At 38.4% G+C, this 26,769-nt stretch overlaps 1 protein-coding gene and 1 long non-coding RNA gene across 3 annotated transcripts; one reads left to right on the forward strand and one right to left on the reverse strand.

Annotated features, from left to right (window-relative positions):
- Positions 1 to 117: 117 nt before the first annotated feature.
- Positions 118 to 14,520, reverse strand: LOC136854212 (organic cation/carnitine transporter 2-like). Its single transcript, XM_067130535.1, has 12 exons — positions 14,407 to 14,520; positions 12,783 to 13,015; positions 12,480 to 12,618; positions 8,033 to 8,213; positions 6,693 to 6,796; positions 6,421 to 6,575; positions 5,793 to 5,961; positions 5,460 to 5,607; positions 3,439 to 3,611; positions 2,503 to 2,675; positions 1,583 to 1,767; positions 118 to 973 (listed from the first exon to the last, which is right to left on the reverse strand). Exons 2-12 carry the CDS (start codon positions 13,003 to 13,005, stop codon positions 722 to 724), a joined length of 1,902 nt encoding a protein of 633 aa, XP_066986636.1. The 5' UTR covers positions 13,006 to 13,015; positions 14,407 to 14,520; the 3' UTR covers positions 118 to 721.
- A 4,097-nt stretch (positions 14,521 to 18,617) lies between these two features.
- Positions 18,618 to 19,920, forward strand: LOC136853925 (uncharacterized). Of its 2 annotated transcripts, none has more exons than XR_010857584.1 (3): positions 18,618 to 18,718; positions 18,870 to 18,972; positions 19,418 to 19,920. It is a non-coding gene; the product is annotated as an uncharacterized lncRNA (long non-coding RNA). The 2 variants fall into 2 exon arrangements; XR_010857585.1 differs by having other exon boundaries at positions 18,619 to 18,695.
- The last annotated feature ends 6,849 nt before the right edge of the window (positions 19,921 to 26,769 follow it).

Below are 26,769 nucleotides of genomic sequence, written 5' to 3' on the forward strand. Positions count from 1 at the left end.
GACACTAATTTAGTGCGTAATATTGATGCTGGTTTTACATGATGAAACTAACATCGTTTACTTTTTCGATAAAAGTTACTTTTAAACCAATTTTCTCTTGGGGATGAAAACTATGAATTTTTCTGTGTTTTTATTTTGGTTCCAACAATTTTGAGTTTCATTTCCGTCGTAAATGTCACTTTTAAGTCATTGCCTCCAGCCCGCAAAGAAATGTTTGGAATGTGGGGTTTAGGTCAAGGTCAACAGAAAACGAAGCATCTTGCGACAGACTTCAGAGGAACACTCGTGAGAATTACACCAAAACCAACGTTTAACATGCAAACCAAACTCTACGTAACCCTGCCCCAAGCATGTGGAGCCACACTGGGAAAGAGAAGTTTTTGATCGGGGGAAACAAAAACGACTAAATAGCGCTAAAGTGATGGTAAAGTTTGCACAAAATATAAGAGAAGAGGTTTTGCAGGATATGTCCTAACCTAATCCATCCTAATGTTCCATTTCATACCTGTCTGCCACTGGACCAGCTGTGACCTGGTACACGAATTCTGGCAGTAGTACTCGTAGGGATACATCCTAACCTAACCTAAACTAGGGCGCTTCCTGCTCGCGAACTATCTATTCATGACGGGTTGAGTCAACATGGAGGAAGAGTTGCAGAGGCTACCCACTACTTAGTCATGGTAAAAGTTGTCGGTAAGTACAGATATGTACAACAGAGCAATCAGTCTTCCTGGAAACCTTCGTTTACAGACGGTCCTTCCATCCTGCGTTTGACGTTCCCTGGATCGCCTCTTCCTCCTCCTCCTCCTCCTCCTCCTCCTCCTCCTCCTCCTTCTTCTTCTTCCGCCCTTGAGGACGACACCCGCTCTTCCGTTATGGAATCTCTTGTCTCCGGCAGGAGTGGGGACAGGATTGCCGACAGGGCCGATGCCAACGCGAACAGCGCCGAAGGTGCCCAGACGATCGTCATACCCTGGAATGCATGATGAAGACTCTATTGATCATCTGGAAGCTTGATTTACATAAGTTTCGTTATAACACAGTCCTAACAAAAGTATGTCTCATGAATTATCCAGGCTCATGAGATCTGCCTTCTTACCAATATAAAATTTTTTATTGCTTAGCATTACCTGTTGGCAATTATCCTTCCGTCCACTTCATCGTGTTGAGAACAAAAGCAAAAGACTTATTTACAATGATTTTAGCAAATTTTTTTTAGATAACTCACACATGGATAAACTGACCACAATAATGACCCGTTATTGGGAAGTTTTTAACAAGGTTACACCACTTTGCCAGTTTCCTACTAAGTGCAGATGATCTGGGCTGACTTATCTGCACTAGTCGCCTCCCCCCGCCAATTCTATCATTTAGGTTCAGAAAAATATCACTCACTGGGACCCCAAGTCAAGTAATACCTTAATCTTTATTTTCTTCAGTAAGTATAAGCATTCTCATCTTTTTCAATCCAGAATATCCAATAAATGTCAATTCTCGTGTTAGGGAAGACAGTCCTGTCTACCATTGTCATCTCAGTTACTATCATCCAGCATAAATAAAGAAAAATGGATATCTGACTCACCAAAATATCATTGATATACGGCGACATTATGCTCCCCAATCGAGCCATGACGCTGGACTGCCCGACCGCCAGAGAGCGGTACCGAGTCGGGAAAAGTTCTGCCGTGTAAATGTAGCAGATGACGAAGGCGGCTGAGATGGCGATCTTTCCCGTCATCGCGAACGTCATCAGCAAGCCGAAAGGCACTGGAATTAATTACGAATGTTACTGACAAACGAAAGGCATTGTAATTAATTACAGATGTTACTGGCAAACTGGAAGGCACTATAAGTAGGCTAATTACAGATGTTACTGGGAAACCGGAAGGCATTATAATTAATTACAGATGTTACTGACAAGCCGAAAGGCACTGTAATCAATCACGGATGTTACTGACTAACTGAATGGCACTATAATTAATTATGGATGTTATTGACAGAACGAATAGCACTCTTATTAATTACGGATGTTATTGGCAAACAGAAAGGCACTGCGATTAATTACGGATGTTATTAGTAAACAGAAAGGCAATGCAATTAATTACGGATGTTATTGGCAAACAGAAAGGCAATGCAATTAATTACAGATGTTATTGGCAAACAGAAAGGCAATGTAATCAATCACGGATGTCATTATCAATGCAAGAGACACTGTAATTAATTATATATAGTATTTGAATAGCTAATAGGTCTTATATTCATTACGGTACCAATAGGTGACATTTCTCAAATCCCTCAGAGATTGTTTGACACTAGAAGGTACTGCTTATAATTAAATCATTTAGTCAATCTTGTATTTGGTGTCTCAAAATATGATTTGGCTCAATTCTGCCACATAACAATTAAAGAAGTGTTAATCGACCTTAAACAAACCTGTTAGCATCGCAAAGATTCACTGTAACTCTGTGCAAAGAATCAAATTAATGGTTTGTTCCCCATTACCTTCATCCATAGAAGCTACGAGGATAGCCAAGATGCAGATAGCCACGCCGGACGCCCAGAAACAAATGGCTAAGCTGATTCTCCTGCCGATGTAGACCATCAGGACCCACGAAATTGGGTAACAAGGAATCTCGACTAAGCTCCCAAGGGCCACGTACAGGTAAGGGTCGGTGCTGGAAGGCGGAGAAAGAAGTCGTGACATTTATCGAGGATTTTTGTTACATGCTTCTGTTTAACTTGACCATCTGTCTGTCCTGATATCTTGTAACTCAATTTTCGACCTGCTCCCTTCATCAAATGGACTTGAAATTTTGCATGGTTACTCAATTCCTGTGACAGTACAACGTTACGTGATCATAGGTCAGCAGTGACCTCTAGTGACCCTACAGCGACCTCTCCCAGTATCTCAGGATTTATATTATTATTATTATTATTATTATTATTATTATTATTATTATTATTATTATTATTATTATTATTATTATTCAGAAGATGAACCCCTATTCATATGGAACAAGCTCACAGGGGCATTTGACTTGACAATCAAGCTTCCAAAGAATATGGTGTTCATTAGAAAAAAGTAACAGAAAATAGTGAGAAATACAGAAAGAAATGATCTCTTATTAAGTGAATGTGAAATGAAAGCTACTCAGCACCCTTTAGCAAAAATGTAAATAATATATAAAAACTACTTCACACTTTGTAGAAAAGTAGATAAACTGAAAATACTCATGAAAATATCAAGTATTAGTGACACAAAAGAGTCAAGACGCCATGGAAAAATGACTTGACAAACTGGTCTTCTCCAGTTCACTAGTGTCGCCATGTTGAATAGCTGTTAGTAGTAGTAAATGGGATATGCCTTTGAAACGGCACCCCATCTCGTTCAGTTTCTCCTTTGCCAGGGCTTGGTTAATAATCAAGGGCTCTTCTTACCTAAGGTTGTCTGAGTTCAAGGAGATGCCATAGTACACCATAGAAACAGTGCACCAGCAGAAGTAGCTAATTAAGATTTTCGCCCTGTGTTCTCGCTTCAGTAGCAGGATGAAATATTCCTTGACATTTCTGACGATTCGTTGAGATAAGGCCTCTTCACTTTTGGGTTCCCTCTGGAAGAGCAATGTTATATATATATATATATATATATATATATATATATATATATATATATATATATATATATATATATATATATATATATATATATATATATATATATATATATATATATATATATATATTATATATATATATATATATATATATATATATATATATATTTAAAGGACACATATATGCATTTCATAGCTTCAATGCTTTAAGATGTTATCGTGGAAGATTCGGTGTAAGAGTGAACTAGGGCGAGAGATTGGATGCAAAATCTTTGTATTCAGCAAATAGTTTGATTCCTCAGCTCTCTGCGCGAGAAGCTCAGCAATATTGGCGATCAGGTGATCTCTGGAGCGTTATGTATATTCGTGAGTACGTGCGTTACTTTGATCTAGATTATGCCAAAATCTGCCCTAAAAGTGAGTTTGATCGTTCATTAACGTGATAGAACTGCAGTTGTCCAGTCATAGCTTTGGAGTGGTTCCAGGCTTTGAAAATCGGCAGATAAGGTAGAGTCTCAAATCTCTGTTTTTATGGGAGAAAATTGAACTTGTGATTTTTACCATGACTTTCTAATCATTATGAACTTACGAATTGGTGTGGGAAATTTAATATGAATATTCATACCTCTTTTATATTATTATTTGGTTATGTTACGTTTGCCATATCTTGGCTATGCATTTTACACTTTCCATTATTGTGTTTTGTATTTCCTATATTTTTGGGAGTTTTCTATCATGTTTAATTCTTTCGACAGATGTCTGTGGACTTGTTCGAATAACATGTGGAATTGTGGTAGACTGTTTTTTTTGACATGACTTTTAAATTGATTTGTCTATGTGAGATTTTGGGGATTTTGAACCTTTTTCAGGCTTTTTCTGATTAGCCATAAAAACAAGTGAGACTTTTTAATCAAATTTGCTACTAACTGGAATCAGCATAATCACAATCTCACTTCTGAGCTTTACAGAATAACATTTAAGGAATAATACACATCCTTCATCTTAAACTATAGTACATTCACATCAGCCGTGCATTTGGTGCCTAGCGCCGTCCCTTAAGACGCTCCTGATTGGCTAGTGGTCAGCCAATCACAGCGCTGGAAAATGGCCAGTCTGCAGTCTCTCTCAAAGCGGCAGAGAGTGAACATCTCTGCTCCGACACCTGAGGAACATGTCTTTCAAAAGTTATAACTTTCATTACACCCCAGTTTTACCCAAAGAATAGTAGTGTTTCCCAATTTCATCACTAAACATGTCAAGCCAATGGTTGAAGGATTATAATGATATATGAATTATTATTTACTTCAGTAAACTTAATGGTAAGATATTTGGTAGTGAAATAAACAAGAAATTTTTAAAGATAAAATGTATTCTTTCATTCCTTACATGGCATCGCAGTGCATTCATCATTCATCGTCTTGTGTCTCATAAAATTTCGTAGCTTAAATGTCATGGATGGCAGTGCTACCTAAAAAGTATAGGTAGGGCTATTAATATGAAAAAAACAAGCACGCAGACTATAGCCTATCCCGGGCAACATTCCTTACTTCTAGAGGAATCTCTTGCTTTCACCATTTTCCAGCGCTGTGATTGGCTGACCACTAGCCAATCAGGAGCGTCGTAAGGGACGGCGCTAGGCACCAAATGCACGGCTGATGTGAATGTAGTATAATAATTATTATTTTGCTAACACTATCTTCATATTGGTATGTTGATTAAGCGAATGCCGGAGATGTTGAATCTACGACACTCAGAGAAGCTCTTCAAAATAGACCAATTGCCTCTTCTGTTAGTTCATATTCCCCTCTGCAATTATTTTGCCAGAACAAAAGATACAGTTCTTACCGGAGGTGCCATCTTCTTCATGGAAATGACAACAGCCTTTGAGGGCGGAAAGGCGCGACCGTTTATTCTGGCAACCCTCGAGAAAATCTGCTCGGCTTCTTCGTACCGGCCTTGAGACATCAGCCAGCGCGGTGATTCCAATATGACCCTGTGAATGGAACGTTTGGCTTATTTTCATCAAAATTTTAAAGAATACTTGTCATTATTGTCACCCTAGTGGTGCATGCGTTGATGAACATTGTTCTACAAGATGACAGTGATATCAGTGGCTTAAGAAGGAAGAAATAGCAATCAAGATTCTTAACATGAAAAACTGTACGCATCACGTCTCACCAGTAATATGCAATGGGCAGAAGCAAAGGGACTGTGTAGGCCACCTGCATCCACCTCCACGGTCTGATGAGATAGGCGATGCCGGGCACTACCAAAAATCCGATTGCCCAAGGAATACCGCCTATGCTTCCAAAAAAGGATCGTTGGCTGTGGGAGCACACTTCCACCGCTGAAAAGTACTGCGTCTAAGGTAACTGGACATGATTCATATTGTTCATACAATCATTCAAGATTATCAGTATCTCAAAATTAAATGTAGTGACAATGTCTGATATTTTGCCCCGAAAGTTGACGCAACCTAGCCAATATTTGCAACATATTGTTATCAGTTTTACTATATACTGGTCCTAGGCTCAACAACCGTTAGTCTAAACTTACAGTTTACCCCTACAGACTACTTTTGTTGCACAAATAAAAACATATGGACACAAACTACATTTTATGGCAAAGAAATAATCCACTGATCTCAAGCAGACGTCAATTGGAAGATGATGAGACCCATTTCATTTTGCTTCTGAACCTTCCCTTTCTTATCAGTTCAGCCCAACCCTTTCCCTTTGCCCATTCTCGTCTGCGTTATAGGCCTAGGATAGTTAAAAAGAAAACTCATAATTCGTGCAGAATTTACCATACAAAAAGCATCCTGTGTAATAGCCGATGCCGAAGAAGGCGACTGCAATTCTGAGGAGAATGTAAAAGGAATACACGGGAGAAAACGCTGCTCCCAAGGCACACACGAAACTCAGGGCTGAGCAGACAAGTATGACGGGTCTACGGCCATACCTGCAATGACACGAGAGAGGCAAAGACAGACACGTGTAGAAACGAGGCACGAACATCTCCAACATTTCAGCCATTTAAGTTATTATTTCACTAAGATTATGATTTAATAGTTCTCACTTAGCCATGAAGTACGGAAATATCAGGTCTCCCAGAAGGATCCCAAACTGGGCTGCAGACTGAGTCGATGAGTAGAGAGCTCTGCTCTCGCACACCAGATCCCACTGACCGGTGAGAAAGAGAAGGAAAGTGTACCTATAAACTTTTGAAAATGGATGATTATTCAGTAAAGGGCCTTCATTTATAAAGACAGAATTCGTCCAGAGATTTAGAAGCTCATTACAGTGCTGTATTCAACTAAAGACAAACTTTGCTCAAATAGGAATAGCTACAACTTACATGATCATTTGTTGGGCCGCATTCTTCCGTACTTGTCATACGCATCGACTTCACAAACAGGGACACAAACATACACACATCCACATATTTCAAGTAATCGTTATAATCTGATGTGAAAGTAGACAATACAGCTATCTTTAGAGGACTTTGCAGTCAACACTTGAAGACTTATGGCCTTTAGACGACTTGAAAACTTCTAACAAAAAATTATGGGAATAAATAGTGCAAAGTAAAACAAGTATACCAAAGTAGCTTATCGATTGAAGAAAATGCTACTTTTATTAGTACTACTACCAATAATGATGTCCATAGTATGACTACTAATAAAGTGCTTGGTACGACTACTAATAATGTGCTTAGTATACCTTGCAATAATGATGCCCTTAATACGGCTACTAATAATGATGTATTTAGTATGACTACTAGTAATGATGCCCTCATCACTAATAATGATGTCCTTAGTACAACTGCTAATAATGATGTCCTCAGTACGACTACTAATAGTGATGTCCTCAGTACGACTACTAATAATGATGTCCTCAGTACGACTGCTAATAATGATGTTCTTAGCACTAATGCTAATAATGATGTCCTTAGTGCGACTACTGTACTAATAACGATGTCCTTTGTACAGCTACTAATATTGATTTCATTACAACTGCTAGTAATGATGTCCGTAGTACAACTACCTATAATGATGTCCATAGTACCCTTAGTACAACTACTAACAATAAAGTCCATTGTACGACTGCTTGTAATGATGACCTTAGTACAACTACTAATAATGATGTCCTTCGTACAACTACTGAAAATAATGTCCTTAGTATTACAACTAATAATGATGTCCTTAGTATGACTACCTCTAATGATGTCCTCAGTACCCTTAGCATGACTGCTAATAATGATGTCTTTATTATGACTACTTATAATGATGTCCCTAGTCCTTAGTACGACTACTAACAGTGATGTCCTTAGTACCACTTGTAGTAATGATGTCATGAAAGGTACCGGTAAAAGCTGAATAACGTTGCTCAAATTGTAATTCTTTTGAGCCACATTACCTCGGCGACGAGCGTCAGGCTGTAATGGCTGACGTTGAAGTCTCGAGACTGACAGTAAATGGGGCTTCCGTCCCCGATGGAGATCGAATCCCGGTTTTCCATGGCGGCTTCGTAGCCGAGTTCGACAGCTTTCGTGTAGTTAAAGTTGTAGAATTTGCAGTTTTTCTCGTCTGTGTCGTTGCTGTGAAAAGGAAAAACCAACATATAATGATAACTTACATTTTCATGCAGGAATTGAGAAGGAAAACAATTTGCTGAAACTAATCACAGTACTACCTCTAACAAAGGCTAATGCACCTGTAAGTTTATAAGCAAATGACTTCAGAATGGATGGAAGCAGGAAAGAAAGGAATGGATGGAACATCACCCAGACTGAGATTTAACGAATCAGGAAAACAGCGGCAAGGAGAATATTCCAAAGATTTATCAGTAGAGAAAATGAGAATTAATATAGACTGAGCATATCAGTCCGGTTAAGAAGATAGACTAAGGCCGCTTTCACACGTATCGACTTTACGCCGTCCGCCGTCCACGGCACGACGTCGTCCTCTCAAATAACCATGGATGTCTATGGACGCCACACATATCGACTGACGCCACCGTTGACCGGCCGCCGTTTTCAACGGCGCCCATTTGGAAACGGCACGCGGCGTCGCGCCATCGACGGCGTGAAATGTACACAGGTCTCTATGGACATGTTCACGTGACGGGTTCCGCCGTCTGTACTGGACGGCTCGAGTCGCGACACTACTTTAGTTGTTTCCTGACCACAGATGTCTGCATAGTATTGCTCGCCAGTCAGAATGGAAGACGTTAACATAGACGTTGAATTGTTGATTAGCCTGGTTCAAGAGAGGCCTGTTCTCTGGGACAAAAGCCTTGAAGCATACAAGTCCAAGACTGAAACTACTGCAGCATGGAGGGAAATCTGCAATCACCTGAACCCGGACTTTGAGTCTATGAGCGGCGATGCAAAGAACAAATTCTTTACTCATTATGAAGTAGTTGAAAAACTGTTTTGCATCCCTTCTGAGTTCCTCATAAAGTGTCACAAAAGCTCCAACCACTGGTCTGGCAACATTGATATTATGGACCCACTTTCTGCCGTGTGAACGATGTTTTTTTTTTTAGATATAAGTAATATAGGTAGAGCAAGTGGTCCTGTGTGTCCATGATGAAAGACTGGAAGCAACTGGCAGGTGGACGGCACAGGTCGTCCGTTGCATGGATCCGCCATCAACACAACGGCGCTCTCTCTGGAATGCAAGACGGCGGACAGCGATAAAAGTCGATACGTGTGAAAGCGGCCTAAGGAAGAGTCATTCCAAAACGTAGGTCATTATTATTATTATTATTATTATTATTATTATTATTATTATTATTATTATTATTATTATTCAGAAGATGAAACCTATTCATATGGAACAAGCCCACAGGGTCCACTGACTTGAACTTCAAGTTTCCAAAGAATATTAAGGTGTTCATTAGGAAGAAGTAAGAGGAAGCCGAGGGAAATACAGATAGAAGAGATCCCATTTATTTAAAAAATTAATAAATTAACAAATAGATAGAAATGTATTAAAATGCAAGAGGAACAGCATTAGGGCAGTAATGCATTGCACCTTCGCTTGAACTTCTGAAGTTCCAATTGCACGACAACTCTGGGAGGCTGTTCCACAGTCCAACTTTGCGAGGAATAAAGGACCTCTGGAACTGAGAAGTTCGACAGCGAAACACATTTACCACATATTGGTGCTGCTGTTCAGCGAATCTGGTTGCTCTCGGCATATAAAGGGAATCAGGGATCAATTGTGAATGTGAAAGACCTCTGTTGAAATACAGCTTATGAAAAAGTGGCAAACAAGAGGCCATCAGTTGATGGTCCAAGTCATAACTACTGCTATCAAGAAACAGAAACCTACCACCAAGAACCACTGCATCTAAAAGAGATAAATCTCTGGCAGAAGCAGACATCCACACTGGAGAAGAACAGTATTCTAGTAAACGAAGGACAAGTGACGTAAAACAGGTTGCATTGATTTTATCACCATTATAAATATATGGGGCCTTATAAACAGTACCTAACTTTTGCATGGCATTTGCTGAAACTTTCATTAGATGTTTCTCAAAAGCTAGGTGTGAGTCAGAAGGTTACACTTAGAATAGTTAAAGCTTCAGACTTGTTCAGCAAAGTTCCATCCAGCTGGAGGTGAGGCTGGGGTGGGAAATCTGTACGAGATCTAATCAATAGTGTTTTTGCTCAACTGGAGTTCAGCCTCATAACCCACCGACTACACCATTCCCTGATCCGGTTTATGTCCCTACTGAGGCTGAGGGTAGCTTCATTTCTCAAAAGTGGAGACTTTACTGCACCCACAGGTGTTGCATCATCAGTGTACTGAACAATCTTGTTTTCCAGCCCAACAACCATGTCACTTGTATAAACTGAAAATAACAATGGACCAAGAACACTGCCCCGTGGAACTCCAGACACAATAGGTGTTGGTTCACCAAAGATCCCGTCCATAGCAACTTGCTGCTGCCTACCTGTAAGGAAATCTCGAAGTAATCCTAAAACATATCCACCCACTCCAAGATCTTGAAGTTTATAAATAAGTGCCTTGTGATTTACTAAATCGAAAGCAGCACTAAAATCTATGAATTACTCTGCACTCAAAACCCTTATCAAGGTTCCCTTGCAAATGGTATGTCAAGTCTAGAAGAGCATTGAAGGTACCTAACAGCTTCCTATTTACATATTGACTATCAGCTAACAGTCCTTTAGATTCCACATACTTATATAGTGGCTTAAAAATAAGTTTTTCAGCAACTTTGGAGAGCACAGGGAGAATAGAGATTGGCCTGTAGTTACTGCAGTCTGCAGGAATGCCACTCTTTGGAACAGGAGCTGTAGTATTAAGCTGGCTCTCAGCCCCAAAGATACTACGTCAGCATAAAAATCTATAGAATCTACTAAACTTGGGAAACAACACGCTAGAAACTCTTTTAAAAATACAAAGGGAAGAAATTCATCAGGGTCTTCTCCACCCCAGACATCAAGATTATCCAGAATTTTCTTAACATCCCTGGAGCAAAATGCAAATTTTGTAAGAAGAGGTTCAAGATGACAAGTATCAGGGAGAGGGACATCCTCAGCTGATTGCTTAACTTCAAAAGCTTGATGAAGCAGTTCAGCCTTTTCCCTAGAGCCAGTAAGCGATCTACCATCATCTGTTAGTAGCGGTGGAATGGAAGGCGAGCATGACCCAAAGACATATGATACCAATTTGGTCCACCACAAATGAGGTTGAGTAATTCCTTCAAGTTTCCTCTTCAAGGAATTATTGTAATTTCTCTCGGCTGTATGGTAAGTTCTATTCGCAGCACGGTGAGACTCGACAAAAATTGTGTAATTTTCATTTGAAGTGCCTGACAAGCTTCAATAATGCGATCCCAATTGGCTCTGGATTTCAACAAGTCCGTTTTTCCATTACTGGAATTAGGAATATACTGATTGACAGGTATGTCCATCTCAATGGCGAAATTATCAGAAGTGCCTATATATTCACAATCTTTGGACTTCACAATAGCTGGAACGTCTGTAAATACGAGGTCTAATCTACTACCAGTATGTGGGTTCCTCATCTAGCTGGGCAAAATCATAGGATACACAGAACTCAAGAGCAGACTGGCCATGTTGATCTGTGGAATTTGAATCTAGCCACTCACTGTGCTTTGCATTACAGTCTCCACTAATAATGAATGAAGCTTTTGAATCCTGTGACTGAGCCATACTAATCCTCTCCAAAGGACAGTCATATATAGAATCGTCAATATTTGGATTACGATAAACACCAAATACATAAACATTGTAGGATTTACTGAAAATTTTTAAACAAAGAACTTCATGGCAACTACACTCCAATTTTTCTGACAATAAATAAGTCGTCCAGACTTGGTGTATACAGTCATACCTTGCACGTGTGGGATGTTATGACGATAAATAAAGTTAGGGCCATTAAAGCCTGGGATTAAAAACTCGACCTTTGACTTGTTACTACTTACAAGCTTCTCAGATAAAAACGTGTCATCGGAGTAAAACAGCTACACAGTAGCTTGAACAACTCGAACACTGAAACTGTTAATAGAACAGAGAGGTCGAACTACATTTGTGACTAACGGAGGCAATGAAATATTGGACGAGGAACTTTTCAGAAAATTATTACAAGTCGAGATTATTCCTCAGCGGTATTACACTTGACTAACTTCTGCTCCCAGTATTAGATCTAATATATGAAAAAGAAAACAACCCAGAATGAACGCACGCACTGAGTGATGTATAGAAGATGAAGAAAATTGAATCGTGGCCAGAGATGCTGAGTTGAGAAATGGTTTGCATGAGTTCTCTGACTGAGGATAAAATAAGTTGGAAAGACTCCTTACTAACCTTGATAGTGGAATGGCTAGAGCTCTGATCTGTTGTTGTGTCCAGTTGGCTTCTGTCAGTGGTACAACATGGCACCAGTGTTCTGGTGTATCGCCAAGGAATTGGTAAGTGACTGTTTGAAGTGGGAGAATGAAAAAAACTGAAAGAAATGTAAATGATTCTGTCAGTAAATTAGTGGCGGATGCTCCTATCAAGAAAAGAGACTGTCCAACAACTGAAAGAATATGTGCAAAGTTTTATTAAAACAGACCCAGTCACTTTCTAAAGAACCGGATATGGAAATCTTTTGAAAGGAATATTTACCCATACAGCTAAATACCAACGCTGTTATGTTCCATCGTCCATTGGGGTTAATTATTTCCAGCAAATCTTCGAATTCAGAGACCCCAGCTACTCCACCATGTTCATCTAACTTGAATGTTTCTGATGTTCCATGTTTCCCTTGGTATGCCAGGTCTGTGAGAGCCACTTCTACGCCTGTCGTCCTTTCATTAACAACATTCTTTGAGCGAATGTCGTCTTCCATATCTGACGCTCTGAAAGTGGTAGAAATAACGACTTTAACACATCTTTCCAGTCCCAATAATGTTTCTAGACCTAGGCTGTGCCGATGTAAACGATAAGGTGTCCATAAATGTCTAAGCGTTTTCCCTAAAATGCATTAGATCTGGACATGCTTGTTTTGGAAAACTACGTACAGCCATTCTGGAAAGACCGGGCACACTTTTCAGTGCCTTTCGGACAAGAGTTTACAAAATAGTAACTGGCAACTTTCACCAGGCCATCCCTCACGTGATATCCCTCAGACTGTCTCCAAGTCATATGTAGCCTACTACAGGAAAAAGTAGACTCATAGAGGAGATAATGAACGCGCTGTTTTATTATCACCAAATTTCTTTCTAATTTACCTTTTATTCTTATTGGTTTTAGCAGATGCTAATATTATAACAGAGAGAGAGAGAGAGAGTTTTTGGTAATGTATAAGCTGAGCTGCTTACTTCTCTTAAAGTAAATTCCCATTCTCTGACCATAATCATATGTATTTGTTTGCTCAGCATTCCTGCGCCTAACTACAACACTGTCCTTTAAGATATTACGTAAATGATGTATTAAGACATTACGTAAATGATGTAATGAATATAATATGAATAAAAATATTTATCAGTACCTAGCAACGGGACCTACAGCCTACTGTGGAATCCGAGCCACATTAAGATGAGAACTGAATTTGTATCACCAAAAATAAATTCCTCTAATTCTTCATTGACCGGTCGGAGAGTCGAACTCTGGGCCAACAGCGTGCTAGCTGAGAGCTCTGCCCACCCCTCCAACGAAGAACTAGCCCTATTATGTTGCTTATAGAGAAATTAATGTAAATAAATAAGTAGATAAATGAACCAATGAGTGCAGTGCATAACCAAAGCATTACTGCATAAATATACGAAATATAGTAGAATTTAAAGATCTGTGCGCCTCCATAACCCCAAATACTTTCAATTAGATGAAAATTGAATGACTTCTTGAGACACTGAGAAATAACATATCAAAAGTCACCATTAACCCATCCTGAGCGACATTAAATTCTCAAAAAAAAAAAAAAAAGAATCTGTGCTTTTTTCTCTACAAGTGATAGTTTTATAGATATATCAAATTTTTAGAGTGCCTTAGAAAATACTGGTAATTTTTTCCACACCACCAAGGTAGGGTACATAGGCGCGCTTTTTGTTTTAATGTGGTATCCCCTTGAGGCCTAATCCACAAATATGTCTTCTCACTTCTCTGTCACACGCTTAGTTCTTAGGCTAAAAATTTTATCTTCTTGCCCGGACTTTCCAGAGTGGCTATTCCACTGAACATCGTGGCAGGATCGAAAGTTGCTTCAACGGATGAAGAGAGTTGCTTAGAATTCAGTCTTCCGTCTACTCACATTGATATTAATCTGCGCTGGACAGAAATTAATGGGAGGAGAGACACGTTTTGTCGCCACAGTGGATGGATGGTAGATTGAGCAGTTGTTTCTTTAAAGTAGGATAAAACTGCCAGCCTGCAATAGACCTAGCTCAGCAATCTCACGCACGCACGCGCTCACACACACACACTTAGACACGCTTATATATACTATATATATAATATAAGTCAAACGAAACATATAATATATATATATATATATATATGCATATATATATCTTGAAAAAATCAAACGAAAACACGTAAACGCATATAGTCTTTGATTTAAATATGTCTCCAACATGAAAAATTCAACAGGTTAAGAACCATCAAACTGTTCATGAATAATTTGATTTAAAGAACATTTAAACAGTGGTTTTAAAACCGGTCTGCTATCACTGTGCATGAATAATAATGAGGTTACTTTTTCATAAATAACTGCAGATTTCCGTGTATTCTGGTCACTTTCACAACAATGAAAGAATTTAGGTCTATGCTTAGAACTGTACCTACGAATAAACTTAGGCTTATGAAACGGTGAAATCTCCCTGGCAAGTTCACGGGCTATGTTAAAAACATTTTCAAACGAAAGATTCAGTAAAGTGACTGAAACAATACACTTGTGATATCACGGAACTTATTTTCCTATAATGCAGTGACTCAGCGCACCACAGAACCCCACTTTAGAGTTGCTCATGCGAGCCCATCATCATCACTTTACCATCAACCTCCTGTCGACCTAATCTGAAGCGACTGCAACATTTCAGCACAGTTTTCCCTTTAATTTCAGGAAACTATGACACCAGATTTATCAAGCACACCACACCAACACTTGCTTACCTGACTGAGGAAAGTTGTTTACCTGACTGAGGAAAGTGTCAAACCAACAGAGGAACTCCCAGTATCCTACGGCGAATGCAATGGTCGGTTGACAGTTTTGTATATTTGGTTTTATTATTTTTTTTTCGTTCCTGGAATAATCAAGAAAAATAAAAAGTTTCCCTTCTGTCGAGTGTACGAGTCTTTCGTACACTTTCTGATTTCCTATTTGCCCTCTGTGACATCATTAAAGTAGAGAATAAATTAGCGCAGATATACCTTCCTTGATAACTCCCCAACAATAGACGCCCATGAGGGCTGACCTCGCAAGTTTTTGCTCTCATGCGCAGTTGTGAGAGGTGGAAGGTGCGATGAGACTAAAATAATTCGTAGCAGAGTATGACTAAACGGCAAATATAAGATTTAACCCAGACAGGAAATCTTAGGTCCAAGTGGCTGAACAGTGACGCTCGCTTTTGTAAGATAATGCGTGATTTTCCAACATTTTGCTGCCGGGCCGGTAGACACTCGCTACGCCGCTTGGAGTTCTGTCATAGAAAAGGTAAAAGTTGCTGGCAAACATTGTTTTTTTCATGAATTTTATATATGTATTTTATCGCCGGGTCGCCATGTGGACCCTAAATTTCCTTTAATGTTATGAAAGTGCATCATGGTGAATTTTTTTTACAGTTTTTTTTTCAACTATGGAATAGTTTTTTTGAGTTGAAACAAAAAACTAATACTTCTAATGCGAAATAAATTTCAGTTGTGTATATTTTTTATATTATTTCCTACCGCTGCTCCAACGGGACCTATTTATCGATGCACATAATTATGCCACCCAACCCCAAGTCCCTGGGCCATCTGGTGCACCCTCCCTTGATCTTCATTCCAACCTGGCTAACTGCAGAGAGAGAGAGAGAGAGTTCAGATATTATATATTCATTATATTTATATATATATATATATATATATATATATATATATATATATGTGTGTGTGTGTGTGACAAAAATGAGAGGCAGCCATTCAATTTATAGTATTCAGCACTAAAAAAAAAAAAATTGAATAGAACATAAAAAATAAAAAATATATGTATAAAAAGCACAAAGGTCCTCAGAACATCTTCTTCTTACTAATAATATCCCTTCTATACCAAGAATTTATTCCAAGCAAAATATCTGTAGTAACTTGATGGCATTGCGGACAATGTACCGGAAGGTACCAATAATCGGTCATTTTCGATATTTTTTTTACTTCAGGTCTGTGTCATCGTTTTTCAAGAAGATTATACCTTTTAGTTGCCGAAGAAGCCGTATTTTTTTCTTGTACATAATAATTTTCATATATAGCCCTTTCAAAATAACCATTCATATTTTGTATATACCATCTTTTTCTATATTTAATTATCAAAATTCAGCATCTTAATAACTTTGTCTGTACATAGTTTTTTCAACTCGGGAATAATTTTTCTTTAAGTTCCATACTTGTAATACGAAATAAATTTCAGTTGTATATATTTTTTTAGCATATCCTACCGCTACTCCAACTGGACCCCAGATTTCAATCCACGTATCTATGATTGAAGGATTCCTGTCTAGGGTTAACAACCAAGTTATCATAATTTTAGATGCAGTTATCTTTCTTTTTGGCAATATTAACTTAAGAACGACGAACTGTTCCTTCTCCTGTAAGAATACGTTTGGAACCCCTCTCCAAAAACAAGTTTCAGGCGTGTGTTTCCAGGAGAGAGAGAGAGAGCGACTGGTTGTCAAATCTGCTCACGGGGCGACCTTCAGACAACAACGCTTCTGGAAGCCAAGAGCACAAGCACTGCAATACCTATCGTCTATTTTTTAATTCCCTTTAATTTTCGTGCTCTCCTACTCTTTCCTTCACCGTCCTTTCTCCAACTCTTATCAAGACCGTTAATGTCCGTGTATGCTGCGAACTTTTCAGTTAAATGGATTAATAAATAGTTTGCAATAAAACCAAACTAGCAACACCAAGTAGGAAAACGGTGGGTTCACGCACAGCCGTGGCTGACTCAGTGACGTCACGTGCTTTCAGCCCACCTCGCTAACCTTTAGGATTTACGTACAGTAGCGTGCAGTTTTATGCTTGATCTGCGTCAAATTTAAAATCCTATATCAAGAAATATTCTTTGACTAAGAATAATACTAGCTTGCTTCATACATGTAATGAAATAATTTAGGACAAAATCATAGTACTATCGGTAAACAAGTACATCATTTTTGTATATAGTCTAATTTTCCGCTGGTGCTGTTTATAATCAAAGTACCAGTTACATATGAAAGTTATTCTTCATATTAACTGAACTGATTAACAGTCTTTTCCAACTTATTCACACCTTTGGTACTGCATTTGGCCTTTCCTTGAAAATTTAGATATTTTATCCCTAATTGAATTCTACATTTAATTAAAAAAATTCCATCACTTCATCTGGGACGTTAATACGTATTTCATCAAATGTTTCATAAAGAATGGTAATTAAACATTCCCAAATATGGAGCTCATTTGGTTTACAAGGCTTCACAGGAGCTTTTGTAATGGCAATAGATAGTAACCAAACAATACATGAGGAGGTTATAAAAGGTTGTAACAACCGATAAGATTTAAGAGCTTTCTATACGTGAATTCGTATTACTACAGAATATTGATGAAGTTTGTATCGTATCTGGGATAGGGAAAAACTGAATAATGGATGCAGTTTCTTTTTTTTTTTTTTACCGTAATCCTAATGGTAAAGATGACAGTGGAAAGATACTTAAAATAAATGTGTGTCCAGTTGGTAATGGAAAATCTACAAGTTATTTAAAATCCCTGTTATTTCGCTTTTTACTAAGAATATACAAGAATTCTCACTCTGTTTCCCAACCACAGATATCATTAGGGTACAGCACAAAGATGATAAAAACATTGTGGTCACCTTAGCTGAATGGCACAGCGCTTGACTCAAAGTTACTAGGCTCGTATATCTCCCAACCAGCCCCAACAGACTAGTTGAGAAAGCAGAAATATATATATATATATATATATATATATATATATATATATATATATATATATATATATATATATATATATGTGTATGTGTGTGTGTGTCGACGCATATATACGCATAATATAGTTTGAAATATAAGCTTATTTTACGTATTGCTGTAGAGGTATAGCCTGTGACACGCCAGCAAAATATGTACAAAAGCGATTGAAATGGGTTGTCGGTTGCGAAGTGCTAGTGTAAATAAACGACACACTCAAGTAAAGTGTAAGGTATTCAGCGTCCTTGGCAGAGCGCTTTTAACAATAGTTTGAACGTCAGGCATGGAAAATCGAATAGTATAACTTTGGCGTCGACCGGTGAACAGTCTTTGAACGTCGGGGAGTACTCTCACACGAAATGCGTAGGTCTAGGAGACTATGCTATTGGTAAGACCGTCTTGTCTGCAGAGGTAAAGGCTTGCATGTTATCTCCATTTGCTGAAGTTTGTTATACAAAGTGTTAGCCATTTGTGACTTTGGTTAATTGATCTGGCTTTTTAATGTATGACCTGTTTTTCAATTTGCTTACATTGTTGTCAACGCTATTATTTTCTCTTTCAGAAGCGGTGCCTTTTTGGAATTACTACTGATTGATTGAGTTTCACCTGGCATCACCAATTCGGGATTATCCAAAGGAGTCTAGGTATAGTATACAAACGAAACGGTGAGTGTCTTTCAACTTTTATTTTTAAAATTTCCTTGCAAGCTAATCCTCCCCCTCCAGGGGCGGAGCCCCTGGTCGGGGAGGATGTCCTTTCTGACGTACGGTAAGTTCCGTACGTCAGGAGGGGGCTTGCATTTCCTTAGCGTAAGTAAAACCAATATGGTAAATTGCTTATTTGTTCCTCAAACGTATTCAGGGTTTCCTTTATGTAATGGCTTCTGTTGTAACTGTATTCCGTAATTTCAAAACCGTTTCAAGTCAGTACTTTATATATATCAAACTGTAAGGATATAAAATGTAGGATATAAAATGTAGGTTTTTGTTAGACCTTAACCTTTGGTTTTTGGGTCATAAGGCAGTATGTAGCCACGTCATTGAAAACGCATAGAACTTAGGCTGAAAGACTTTCACAACACATTATATAACTGTATTTTTTTCTTTGCAGGTCTAGTGTGTTGCCGAGGGCTAGGACGATACAATGGGAGCAATTGCAAAATCCCCAATCTCCGTGTGTGCACCTGGTGTTGTGCACTAGGCATTACTGAAGGTTCTCTTGCAGCGTCCCTTCGGCTCCTAGCTGCAACACTTTTCGTTTCTTTTACTGTACCTCCTTTTATATTTCGTCCGTCTTACCTACAGCCCTCTTCTAACTATTGATTCATAGTGCAACTGCGAAGTTTTACTCCTGTTGCACTCCCAAACCTTTTACCGTCAATTTCCTTTTGAGCGGTGAATAACTTAATAGGTCCCAGTACGTGACCTTTGGCCTTAATTTTCTATTCAATTCAGATTAATTCAACTGCCCAAGCCAGTTAACTTAAAACTATAGCCTATTTAAGAAAAAATATTCTGAAAACTCACAAGTTTATGAATTCATGTCCTTGCAGGCTTTTTATGCTTTTCAAAACTTGGAAATAGGTTGACACTGGAATACTATATCTTTAAAAAATTACCATTACAGTATTTTTTCTATATTGTGGAACCCTCGGCCTAGGGATAAGTTTATGAACAGATTCTCCTTATTTGAAATTTGACCCAAGTTTGTAATTGGTCTTCAAACTATTTAAGTGGTTGCTCAGTAAGGAACTATCATCAGGGTATTGCAACCGGACCACATTTCAGTGTGAATTACGCAGAGTTAAGGGTCTAAATCAAATATCAGCGGTAACGTAAAGATATTTCCTGCCGATCTTTAAGTACTTTATTCAAGCTTTTATTACTAGAATTACTTGAGTACCTGTGGATGAACTTGAAGCGCGCAATGAAAAGAAAATACTAGGTAGTACTAATGACCGAAAATTGGCTTAACCGGAGAGGTGACAATTTAGAGAACAAGGTATTTAAAAGTAAAGGGCTGTAGTGGTGTCTTAACTGACGATTGAGAGGAGTGTCCGTTCGCTGATGTTCAGGGAGCTTTGTCCTCTATGACGTTAGAGATCGCATTTATCATTTACCAATGATGAGTCTGGAGCTGGTAAACCATAGGCCTATTGTTATCTATAGTCTTATCATTAAGGTTGCCAGTAACTTATAATGGGTTGGTATAAGTACGCATAAAATATAATATACATTTTGGAGACTACGACAACACCGGCTAAGGACGCATACTCACACGCGCACATCCAGGCGCAGATGTGCAGGCAATGGGCATATGCACACACTCAATGGAAACCCGAATAGGGGATGAGCCCGTTTGATTGAGTCGCTGGTTCTTTATTCCTGCAGCTTTTCCTGGCAAAGCGTATTTTTCCCTTTACTTATTTTGAAAGAAAAATGACTGGACCCTCTTGCTCCATTTTCCCAAAGTGTGCTTTGGCCGTCTCTGTGCTGCCGTTCGAAAGGAAAAATGGAATGAAGTCTCTTTTAAGGTTACATCCCGATGTTTTTCCTGAATCTCTCTCTCTCTCTCTCTCTCTCTCTCTCTCTCAGCTGCGGCGGGGTATAGCATCTCGTGAATCATAGAATATTAAGGCGATAAGGGCCATTGATAACCTGTAATTGTGGTATGATATTAGTTCAATCTGTTTCATTCTTCAGAGCCCAAACCCTTCTCTTCCCATCTCTTGTAGGAAAACTTATTGACCTTAATCAACATCCTTACTTAACAATGTAATTGCATTTCCTTCCTGCACGTCTGGAAAAGAATGAGGAGACACAGGTTACCATCAAATCCTTTCGTTCTTGTGCATTGGCAAATAGTCGATTCACGCCAGATATTCTAGAATGATGTTGAAAGCGCTGTTTAGGCTTGTCTGTCAAACACGAGTGCATCAACTCGTAATGGCGATGTAAACGAACCGTCACTCATCCGTAACCGTTCGAGTTTCGTTCATTTATTTTCCGAATACATCTTTGATGGCAACTGTCATTCGACTGAAGGGTTGGTGTACTATGATGGCGAACGGGTAGAGAATGTGTTGGTTTCCTTTCGGCTAAAATGATTTGGCTTCAACTGCTACATCAGACAGTCAGTATTACACTTTTGCATTGCCAGTGGAAGATGCAGTTGCTGTAGTTATATATACTGTATATTATACTTATACATCGTCAGTGGAGGATTTAGTTACTGTAGTAGGCCTATATATATATGTATGAGTATATATATATATATATATATATATATATATATATATATATATATTATATAGTGTTTGTATGTACATATGTATAGACCAACTTGCCCCTAAAAGCTTGCATAACAAAGGAATTAATTAAACATTGCCAAACGTCACAAAAAAATGTTAATATTTCTAGAGCATAATTTCCTGTTAATGTGGCAGCAAAGTATGCCCCGTTAATTGTCTTCTTCGTTAGGAGCACTCATTATTCCTCGCTAATGATTGGTATAATTACTCATTATCTTACCTCCATAATTCTTAGATCATGACACTAATTCTAACGATGCACATCAGATGATGTTCAGGAACATCTCAGTCAGTCTAGAGTTACGTAAACAACCCATTAGTCCATGTGGCTTTAACTAGCGTTGGTTGTGTATATATATATAGATACATAAATGTATATAAATATATGTTTATGTATATACATATGTATATATAGTTTATTCATTACACTTTTCCTCTGCCAAATACAATAAGTTTTCTCATTGATATAGTCTCTCTCTCTCTCTCTCTCTCTCTCTCTCTCTCTCTCTCTCTCTCTCTCTCTCTCTCTCTCTCTCTCTCTCTCTCAAAAGTCACTATCAAATTAACAGAGACTAATTACTGGCGAAAGAAAAAACAAAAACAAACTGTAATGATAAAATGACAAGCGCAGGAAAAACCTAGTGTTGACTTAACACAACCTCAAAATTGTTAATTACAAGGAATTCAGTAGTGTATAGATACATGATACCTTGGGTACTTCTTAACTGTTAAAATTTCTGATGTAAGGTGATTCGTTTTATATAGTTTATGATTTTATGCTCACATTCATTCTCATTCTACTCTGGAAATGCTGTTTCTTGTCTGTTCGATGAAATATGGAATTTTCTTCAGACGCCAAAATGGCAGATAAAGTGGGGAACGGTGGGTGGTAGATCCTCAAAGCCTGAACCCTCTGAGGGTAGTGCAGGCATTCACCTCACGCGATGCACCGTAGGCATGACTGATGGTTCTTCGCAATGTCCCTTCGACTCCTAGTTGCAAGCCCTTTCATTCCTTGTACTGTATATATATATATATATATATATATATATATATATATATATATATATATATATATATATATATATATATATATATATATATATATATACACCTCCATATTCAGCTTCTTCTTACTTTCCACCCTCTCTAACAGTTGCTTCGTAGTCTAACTGGGAGCTTTTCCTCCTGTTACACTTTTCAAACCTTTCTCACTCGGTTTCCCTTTCAGCGCTGAATGGTCTTGGCCAATTTAAACTGCTAACGAAACAAATGACGAAATCCATAGCAAAATAATGATAAACACACACGAGTACTGTTTACTTTCCAGAAACAAAACATTCATTTTTATAAATTAACTACCATGGAGGTAAATGGCATCTCTCGACCAAATGGCGGTGATAAATCATTACATTAATAGCATCGTAGATTACAGCGCTGACAAATGTTGACTCTGCATTTTGTCAGTAATTGGAATCCGTCATTCAGCAGCCATAGAAACATTTTATAGATAATTTACGGCCCAAGCGTCACTAGACTCATTCCTTGTTGAAAGTGACGAGAGGTTGAAGTCAACATAATCGTTCGGGTATCGGTCTATCCCTTGACGTCATAGTATACTCCCTGACACACTGACGTAGTATAATTTCCCTAATGTATTCCCCGAATCTGCCACAGTTGCCTGGTATGGCAGGGGCCAGGGAAAGCCTCCACACACACACACACGACGTTATTATACCACTGCCATTTGCTTTTGTCCACCGCCTAGTTTCGGTATTAAACATTCTGCCTGAAATTACGCTACACCGCGAGTGTGTGTCTCTCTTTCCTTGATAATGGGGATGCGTGGAGAAGTTTTATCTTTGAAGCTTTACCTTTGAGTGTAGATCGGGGACAGGGTGGAGGAAATGATTACTGTAATAATAATAATAATAATAATAATCATCATCATAATCATAACACTGATGGGAATGCTAAATAAAATCTAATATTGACACCTTAACGGCAGTTCTGAAATGCCGCGATGGAACTGTCTGGTAAAATGCCATTGCCTCTCATTACTCTCCCTTGAAAGTTAAAATTCTTACCATGCTTTGGAATCTGCTTGGATTCATTTGCATGGCACATTATGTTCTTCCGTTTGCTTGATATTATAAAAATGGTAAAGGCGAAATGAAGAAAAGAGAGAGAAATGACGACCTGGAGACAAAACGTCATTTCCCAAGAAGAAGAGATGAAAGAGAGATGACTATTGGCATTTCAACTCCCCAAAAAATTTTAAAGCTGCTCTGCTGCGAGTTTGTAAAATGTCTTAATAAAAAAAAATATATAAATTCCGACCTGATGATGCAGATACCCTGGAGTTGTAAATAATTAGATAATTAAATAGTTATACAAGTAAATAGGCATCAATGTTCACAGGGAACCGCTAAGAAACTACTTTATTTTACTGTGTGAAATTCATTCTTAACTGACGCCATGTGATTTCTGAAACTGAGAACGATCTGAACAGTGGATGGCTAAATATGGAATGGGATGGAATATAAAACTGAGGCCAAATGCCAAGCGCTAGGACCTATGAGGTCATTCAGCCCTGAAAACGAAATTGAGAGTAAAAAGGTTTTAAATGTGTAACGGGAGGAAAACCTTGCAGTTGCACTATGAAACCATTGGTTGGGGGAGGGTGGACAGTAAGATGGAAGAAAGACAATATAAACGGAGGCACAGTAAAATGAATGAAAGGGGTTGCAGCTTGGGGCCGAAGGGACGCTGCAAAGAACTTTAAGTAATGCCTACAGTGCACCTTGCGAGGTGCACTGACCGCAGCAGCCTGCTACGGGGATAGCTAAATCTATATCGCTATTGAAAGACGAGTTATATGTTTGAGTGAGACTCACTTTGCAATCAGCCGAGATACCAATGAACAAGTTAACCATAGAAAATTACATACTTGAAGAGAGAATCTAATAGGTTATCGCCTGATGGGCCAAATGTGGCCCTATAGAACGGCTTTCATAAATAAATACGGACAATTTGAACGAGGCACGTTCAGATATTCTTTAGTAAAGCTGACATTATAATCTGGTGACAATTTTAATCTGTATTTGATCAGCGGAAATCAGTAACATTAAATATCTATTCGTTCTCGCTAGTGTTTTTCTTATAAAAATCAGGGGAAAAAACTCGCCATCGTTAATGGGGAAAAGTAATTTCCTTATCAGCTATGAGAATGTCGTTATGAAAAGCTATCGGAAGTTTATTACCGTCACTAAACGACGGCGCCGCGCTGGAACCCGGTGACTCCATTCCATTCGTCCGTTGTCGTTATAATCTCCTTTACAACTTTCCAAACGAGTTCCTCCTGAAGGAGTACTTTGGGTTCTCCCACCCAAATTCATTACGGGGCATTAAAGCAAATCCTCTCGAATCGAGAATTTATAGTTAGCCTACGAACTCATTTAGGAAACAAATTGAAAACGTCGTCTCTTTTCAGTTTTTAGGGAAGAAGAATCCTGGTCCAAAAAAGAAGAAGAGTGACTGCTTATATCTAACTGTGTTCCTGAATATATATATATATATATATATATATATATATATATATATATATATATATATATATATAGTGAATGTTTGTAAGCTCGTTTGTATGCTATTTTGACTGTTTGTAGAAAATAGACAAAATTTGGCAGGTGGCCATCATTTGACCCAACTTAGATAATAGGGTAGGTTTCAAACCCGTACCCCCGCCCCTCCCCCATCCCTTTGTAACTTATGGAGTAAATAAACTCTGCGGGTTTATAATACCTCATTTCATGTACTCGAGACCATAATACCAATACTGAAAATGCATTAATACCTGAAAATGCAGTCATCAGTAATACCTGGATAAATGGGACAAACAGCACAGTAATGTCTGGGTAAAAGGGACAGTCATCACAGTAATACCTGGATAAAAGGGACAAACAGCACATTAATACCTGGATAAAAGGGACAGTCATCGCAGTAACACCTGGATAAAAGGGGCAGACAGCACATTAATGTCTGAATAAAACAGGGAATACCTGGATAAATGGGACAGTCATCACAGTAATACCTGGATAAATGAGACAGTCATCACGGTAACACCTGGATAAATGGGACAGACAGTCATAAAAGGGACAGACACAGTAAAGTCTGTAAAAGGGATACCTGGATAAATGAGACAGTCATCACAGTAACACCTGGATAAATGGGACACAGAATGTCAAAGGGACAGTAATGCCATGGTCTGGATAAAAGGGACAGTCATCACAGTAATACCTGGATAAAGGGACAGTAATACCTGGATAAAAGGGACAGTCATCACCTGGATAAAACGGACAGTCATCACACGTAATACCTGGATAAAAGGGACAGTCACCAAGTAATACCTGGATAAAAGGGACAGTCATCATAAATAAAGGGACAGTCACCACAGTAATACCTGGATAAAGGGACTCATCACAGTAATACCTGGATAAAAGGGACAGTCATCACAGTTGGGACTGTCATCACAAATCCTGGATAAAAAGGGACAGTCATCACAGTCCCTGGATAAAAAGGACAGACAGCACAGTAATACCCACGTCTGTTCTCTTCCCTAAAAAAGTCCATAACTTCCCTGTCAACACAAATCACCCCCTGTCCCTATTCCCGTCCTTTCCGTATTCCCTCCTCCCCCTCCACCCCTTTTCCCTCCCCTACACATAGACTGTCATTCAGAGTTTTCTTGGGCAGTGCTTGATTGGTCAGCTAGTATATATATATATATATATATATATATATATATATATATATATATATATATATATATATATATATATATAATATAAATTTTCCTGTTTAAAATTTTAATTAAAAATATTAAAAATCAGGGCAGATGAATGCTACAACATCCGATTTACCATCTAGAAAAAATAGGGCACTGATGATGATATATAAATACAAATTCTAGATTAACACAGCCTCAATTACCAGTTAGTAACAGGTATAAGGTCTAATATGCCCAATTACGCCCCTAAATGAACATAGAAATTACTTATAAACTTCATCTAAAATGAAAAATAGGGGGACCGATGAACTATGAAGATCATTTCTGGAATAACACCTTTTTAAAAACCAGTTATCAACGGCC

This window comes from Macrobrachium rosenbergii, chromosome 28 (genome assembly GCF_040412425.1).
Source record: "Macrobrachium rosenbergii isolate ZJJX-2024 chromosome 28, ASM4041242v1, whole genome shotgun sequence".
In the NCBI taxonomy this organism is placed as follows: Eukaryota; Metazoa; Arthropoda; class Malacostraca; order Decapoda; family Palaemonidae; genus Macrobrachium; species Macrobrachium rosenbergii.

Bases quoted from the DNA above. Each gene is read 5' to 3' on its own strand.
- LOC136854212 (XM_067130535.1), bottom strand. From the start codon at position 13,005: ATGGAAGACGACATTCGCTCAAAGAATGTTGTTAATGAAAGGACGACA. The intron at 8,214-12,479 runs GTTAGTAAGGAG...TCCTTTTCACAG, and splicing joins CTAGCCATTCCACTATCAAG to CAACGACACAGACGAGAAAA. The intron at 5,608-5,792 runs GTGAGACGTGAT...TTCCATTCACAG, and splicing joins CTGCCCATTGCATATTACTG to GGTCATATTGGAATCACCGC.